This window comes from Brachionichthys hirsutus, unplaced genomic scaffold (assembly GCF_040956055.1).
Source record: "Brachionichthys hirsutus isolate HB-005 unplaced genomic scaffold, CSIRO-AGI_Bhir_v1 contig_969, whole genome shotgun sequence".
Taxonomy (NCBI): Eukaryota; Metazoa; Chordata; class Actinopteri; order Lophiiformes; family Brachionichthyidae; genus Brachionichthys; species Brachionichthys hirsutus.
The window spans coordinates 21,319-27,902 of NW_027180619.1; the positions used below are offsets into that span (position 1 = coordinate 21,319).

General features: G+C 45.6%; 1 protein-coding gene across 1 annotated transcript; it reads right to left on the reverse strand.

Moving 5' to 3' along the window:
• Positions 1-1,458: 1,458 nt before the first annotated feature.
• LOC137916191 (peptide YY-like) lies at positions 1,459-6,204 on the reverse strand. The gene is made up of 3 exons (XM_068759270.1): positions 6,017-6,204; positions 1,560-1,640; positions 1,459-1,483 (listed from the first exon to the last, which is right to left on the reverse strand). The coding sequence occupies exons 1-3, from the start codon at positions 6,202-6,204 to the stop codon at positions 1,459-1,461; spliced, it is 294 nt and encodes a 97-aa protein (XP_068615371.1).
• Between the last annotated feature and the right edge of the window lie 380 nt (positions 6,205-6,584).

Genomic DNA, 6,584 nt, shown 5'->3' on the forward strand with positions numbered 1-6,584 from the left:
AATACTTTTTTTTTTTTTGCCCTGACTTGACGCATGTCTGCACCAAATTTCGTGGCTGTCCGACAAAGTTGGCGTCGGGCCCCTCCCCATAGGCACAATGCATTGTGATCTGAGCGTCAACCCTCGGCATCCAACGTTGCCATGCTGTTAACGACGACCAACACACTCACGCACACACACACTGACACTCAACAGCACAGCGTTTGCACACACACACTCCAATCCAAACCAGATTTTAAACACTTATTGACCCTTCCTACCTGGACACTTTAAAAGGGAAACTTTGACAATCAGCCTTACAGCGCCCCCTAGAGAACGATAACAAAAATTGAATGGGAATTAAAAAAATACTTTGCCAGAAATGATTGAAACTTACCAGAAAAGTCCCTCATGTCGTCCCGATCAAAAACCACAATCGTAACCATGTTGTTGTTTTTACGGTGTTGCCATGGCAATGGCAACCCCCCCTATGGGGAGGGGTCCGATGCCAGTCTTTGTCGGACAGCCACGCGTGGGAAGCGCGGTACAGACATGCGTCATGTCAGGGCAAAAAAAAAATTTATTATGGCCACGCCCCCAGACACACAGGAAGGCGGCCATATTGGATTGAAACTCCTGATGGCAGATGGCCATAATCCAAATAACGATTTGACTAAACTGTGAGCTACTAATGCAGCTCAAATCTAAACACTTGCGAAGCACTCAGGACAAAAGCGGCGTGCGTCGGCGGGTCAGCTCAACGGCCTGTCGGCCGGCGAGGGCCTACAACGCCGCTTGCGGCTTTAATTTTATTCTTGTTGTTCCTATGTGGTTATCGTTTCCATAAGACACTAAGTATCCGTCTGACCTATAACCCCCCCCCTACCCCTACCCTTCCTGTTATGTATCCACCTCTGTCTCTTCCAACTGACACCTGAAGCCATTTTCACAAGAAACCGATTTCCTACCTCGAGCACTTTCAGTGAAAATACCATGTTGGCAGTATTTCACATGCAAGCAGTACTACTGCAGGATGTAAAGTGATATTACTGCATGTGAGCCTCTGCTCTTGGTAAAAGAAGAAAAAAAAGTTCAAAATCGACAAATTTCATCGACAGAGAAAAGTTTTTATTGATTTATTCTGACATTACTTTTTTACAGAAGCAACAATAAGAGATGTTCCTGCTCAAAACGGACTTAGGCAGCAGAAGGACATGAACGCTCACACACAGGCGCCGTTCCGATGTCGGATTAGTCCCGCTCGTACGTAGAGATTTCATTTCAATAATAAATTATGTACAATTTTGTTGTGATCAGAGAGATGCAGAAAGCTTGTGTTCCCATCAGTGATGGCTATTAACTGGGGGCAGGGGGGAGGGTTCAGGGGTCGGAGGTGAGAGGCACACGTCGGCCCCTCCAGGTGCATTGTGGAATGAACCCAGGGGGAATGCCCAATGAGAAGGGAGCGAGCTGGTGGGTTCACCACATGTAGGAGTCATCAAATCTACGGAGGGACACGAGGAAGACAGAGTTACATGTGAGATCACCGTCCTTCATCGCGCGTGTGTGAAGGTCTTCACCTTGATCTCTGGTCTCTGCTGCCATCGCCTCCGAACAGCAGCTCTGCAACCACGCCCTCCTGAGTCGACCGCTTTCCATACCTGCCGGAGTGATGGGAAAGCAGGCGGAGTCACGTTAGCGGCACGGCGAATGGATGGGCGGCCCCGGGAAAGAGAACGCTGGAACGTGCGCTGAATCGTGACTCAATGGAAAGGAAACTTCTCGTTCCAGCGGACGAGCTCGTCTCCCAACTTCCATCCGGTGACTTTTATCTGGAGAAACATTCTCACTGCTGTCCACTCTTAGAAATAACATGATTTATTCATAACCCATTTCTTATGTGCTATAAATCGTATAAGAGTCGAGTACTTATTACGTAAAATCTTTCCTTTAGATCTCGACTGGCCGTTCCATCATCGGCTTTCTTTTTCTCTGCCCTCTGTGTCCTCTTTTCTCGCTTCCTTTTGATGCATTGGTTCGCGGCCCCGACTTTGTTCTAATGCTCTCATTTCACAGTCAGATCCAGCCTGCGTGTTTCTCTCTGAACTGCTCTTGTGATTCCCTTGATAAGGAAGCCAGAGCCCCAAGTGAGCCACAAATGCATAACCGCTGTAATGTGTGTGTGTGTGCGTGTGCACGACACAGTCATTCAACACAACCCCTGCAGTGTGACCTGCAGCTCCTCTGCTTTCCCATCACCCACCTGTTCCACCTCTCCATATCAGCCCAGCACCCAATCCTACGGCTCGCTACGCACAGGAAGGTGTGTGTGTGTGTGTGTGTGCGTCACCCTGGAGGACACACTGTCACATCAGAACAAGAAACGAATGCTGTCCCCTCCGATAACGGCCCGTCTTCACCCCTCCGCCCGGCTCTTATCCTATTATCTGTGTCACGCCCTTTGAGGAACAACGCTGTTTTTCCCCGGGCGTTTCCAGGCGCTTCAGCTGAAGGGAAACCCGCGTCAGATAAATCAGATTACTGAGGTGAACATCTAGACTCCATCAGAGAGGAGAAACTCACGTCTGCTTCTGATTGGTTCGACCACCGCTGCCATTTGTTTTGTTTGCCTGCCCGTCATGCTGTGATATTATTGGCTGGCAAGTTACAGAAAAAAAAGGGGGGGGGAGGGGGGGGGGGGTATACAAACAAATGCAAACGGTTTCCTCGACGCAGTCGTTCACTCTGAGATGTTTCCGTGGAAACAAGACGGAGCTTCTCCTGCAGCAAGTACTGTGACGTCTCATTTTTAATTGTTCACACGTGGGATGCGCGGCGCCGACTCAGCCTGGAAGTTCACTGTGAAAATCTGAAATAGTGAAGTTCACCTTCAACCCATTCTCCATCCATTCTATTTCTCCAGTTCGAGCTTCCCGTGGGGCTCCAGTTCTGAGTCCATCGTTCCCCAGCCTTTAACCGGATACAGAGGAGCCTCCACAGAGCCATGACTTCTCTCCTCACAAGTCTTCATCAGCGTCTGCTGGTGAAATGTCTAAACTTTAAACTTGAGGCAAATTGACTTTTCATGGCATTAGGGGTCACGTATCTAAATATCAATGACCTATTTGGCTTTCATGAATAAGAACAGATGAGACGGGCTGCTTCAAATCTAAAATATCCCTTCTGACAGTCCCTTAGCGACTTGAGAGCGGCAGGCCTCGGCTCAGGCCCGTCTAACTGGATTTGGGATTCTTTCGTGGGTCCATCTGCGCTGCTTATTGCTCTGCTCTTGTTGATTTGGGGGCCTGGCGGTTGCAGAGAGTGGCCGGTAATCGAATCGCTGGAGCGCCCATGTGGGCACAGGGGTAGATGAGTCGGAGGAGGGGCAGTGCGTCCGCATCCAGAGACACTCCGGGTTTAAGTCAGAGCGGGAAACTCATGAAATTCACAGTCGGCACTTGAAGAGACAAATATGAGAGAAAAGAGGCATAAATGAAACCGAGCTTTGCTACGTTTACGGTTTAACAGCTGAAAATCGCTTTGGGGAAGGTTATTTTAATACAGGAAGGATGAGTCAACAGAGCTTCTCATTTCTTCCAGACGACCCGCCATGGCTCTTAAATTTATCCTGAGGGACTGTATAATGTCTCTGCCAAGGAGGACATGTTTTTATTGTTAGCAGGATCATGTAGAGGAGGTTTTGATTATTTTGTATTCTTTGAGGCAACATTTTGCTGGAATCTGGATCATCATCTGGATCATCATCTGGATCATCATCTGGATCCAGAATCCTTTTCAATGACTCGCTGCTATGGGGTTAGCGTCTAACTTCACGGATAATGTCTACAACTCAACAAAAATGACAAGTTTGATCATCTCTGCGATAACAAATTACTAGAAAAGCACTCTAAGGTTCTAAACTGTTGTTGGTATCTTTATACACCAACCACGGAAAGTAAAAGTCAATCAGAGTTGATTTTAGTTTTCAATGTTAAAATTAAATATTGTTTACTGACTAAATTCTGGGCCTGATCCAGATTAAATTTGGGGGAGAGGTAGAGCCCCCCCCCCCCCCCTACATGACATCGGTCAATAATCCACCGAGATATTGAGGAACACATTCGGAAGCTCCGTTGACTGGAACGTTACTGAACATTTGAAACTGATCCAGAATCCTGGATCTCTTCTGGATCACCACCAGAATTTAATATTAACATTCCCAACATTTCCTGAAAAATTCCTCAAGATCCGTCCAGAACCTTTTGAGTGATCTTGCATCTCTCCATTCAGGCAGGAGGCTACGGTCCATCCGGACCAGAACCTCCCGCCACAAGAACAGCTTCTTTCCCTCAGCCGTACGACTAATGAACACTTAATAATTCTGTCCCGGACTCCTGAATACAACTTGCACTGTTCCATTTGCACTGCGTGATGACGCTAGTTTACTGCTGCTAATACACATCTGTGTAACCACTCTGGCTGCTGTTGATGTGTCTGTACCTGTATGGTCTTTGTATTTTGTCCTTAATGTTAGATGTAGCACGACTTCACAGAGAAACATTCCTAGTCTGAACCCTCACTGACAATGGCAATAAACCACTTCTGATTCTGATTCTGATTCTGATTCTGATTCTGAATAGCCCCCACCTGGGCGGAGGGAATAACACAGACTGATCTGAGGTCAGATTGGAGCTGAAACTCTACTGGTTCCGTTTGGTGTCAAAGTAAGGACTACTTATTTTGTGCAACTTTTTTAGTTTTAGTGTGAGACGATGGAAGAACCCACGCAGACACGGGGAGAAGCTCCGAACTCCAAACAGGAACGTCGCAGGTGGAATCGAACCAGGGATAATCGAACCATTTGGGTAATTTGTTACAAACATTTTAAAAATATTCAGGAACTTGTAGAGAGTGAATTTGTGGTTGTGTGTGTATTCAGTTTAAAATATTATTCATTATAAAGGCAGAATTGACACTTGGAGTGCATATAAAATTATAGTAATTATAGTATTAAAATTATACTTTACATACTGCATTGAAGTGTGGGGGAATACTTATCAGAACACAACAAATCCATTATGCATATTACAGAAACGAGCAGTACGGATCATTCACAAGGTCGGATTTCGGGATCATACTCATAACTTATTTTTTCAGTCAAAGTTGCTTAAATTTATGGATCTGGTGAAATACAACACTCTGGTAGTTCTGTTCAAGGCATTTAACAAATCATTACCCATTAACCTACAACGTTTTTTTACTGCTCGAGCAGCTGCTCATGATTTGGAGTTTTTAAACTTCCTCAAGTTCGATCCACACTCAAACGTTTTTGTTTGTCTGTACGTGGGGTTAAACTTTGGAACAGTCTGGATACACACCACAAGCAATGTCAAAGTATTCATCAATTTAAGCTAGTATATAGACAGCTGGTTTACTCGCAATATTCAAACAGAGGGTCTTGAAGGTATTTATTGTTTCCATTACCATTGTTGGTATATGTTTGTTACCATTGCTGGTATTGTTTATTATTAATGTTGGCATGACTGTTTAAACTGTCATGTTACCTGTGGTAACACCATAATGGAATATATATATATATATAATTTTGTAATTTCACTAGTTTCATTCGATATTTTGTTGTATTTTTCGAAATCATACAGTGTATATAGTTGTTGTTGATAGGATTTGGAGCTTGAAATAGAGGAGCTTATTATGTTTATATGTTATGAGAAATGGGGGTGGGATTAAATAAGTTTTCTTCTTCCCACTCCCTTTCAGGCTGAACTGACATGTTACTTATTACTGATTGTTTAAATGTGGCTCGTGCGATGAGGAACGGTTTGTTTTGTTTTGTGTGCTTTTTGTCATTGCCTGAAATAAATAAATACCTAACCTAACCTAATAGTCATTGATCCTGTAAGTCGGGGGGGGGCAGGATCATTTTCTGATCTCACAGACCGATGTACATTTGAGATGCGAGGTTTAAAGCCTTGTTGCCACGGGGACGTACGTTCTGGTTCCTGTACTGCAGCCATACCTCTGCCTGGTGATCAGGTTGATGTAGTGTCTCAGAGCGGTGTAGTATTTGGCCAGCTCCTCAGGTGGAGCGTCTTCACCGGGATTCTCGGGTTTGGGGGGGTAGGCCTCCGCCAGCGATCCCAGACACACCAGCACACACAGCACGGCCGCAATCAGCGCCGTCCACGGCTTCAGCATCACGGACATCTGCGGAGGGGAAGCGTCAGACACCAGGACCGAAACTCAAAGAGGAGGAAGTGGATGCGTGTCTGACCTCTCTCGGGCGAGGTGGGCTGGAGGGTCTGTGTCATGTGACCGGTACATTTGTGTCTGGGATCAGTTTGCGATGCTCTGAGTCGCATGAAGCCGAGACACAAGTCAGAATGTAGCACGAGAAAAAAAGGTAAACGTCTTCAAGCTGTACGAATTCTGTTTCGTTGTGAGGAGGATGAAGAGGCAGGCTGTCACTAAATCCACAAAATGTGTACCAGTTCTGTGTCATAATTCCTGAAGCGCAGACACTTATTCTAGAGTATTATTATGGTTACTTGAACCATGCGGTTATTATTTAGAGTATCAAATACAGG

Bases quoted from the DNA above. Each gene is read 5' to 3' on its own strand.
- LOC137916191 (XM_068759270.1), bottom strand. From the start codon at position 6,204: ATGTCCGTGATGCTGAAGCCGTGGACGGCGCTGATTGCGGCCGTGCTG. The intron at 1,641-6,016 runs GTATGGCTGCAG...TCACTCCGGCAG, and splicing joins AACCTGATCACCAGGCAGAG to GTATGGAAAGCGGTCGACTC. The intron at 1,484-1,559 runs GTGAAGACCTTC...GTCCCTCCGTAG, and splicing joins AGCAGAGACCAGAGATCAAG to ATTTGATGACTCCTACATGT.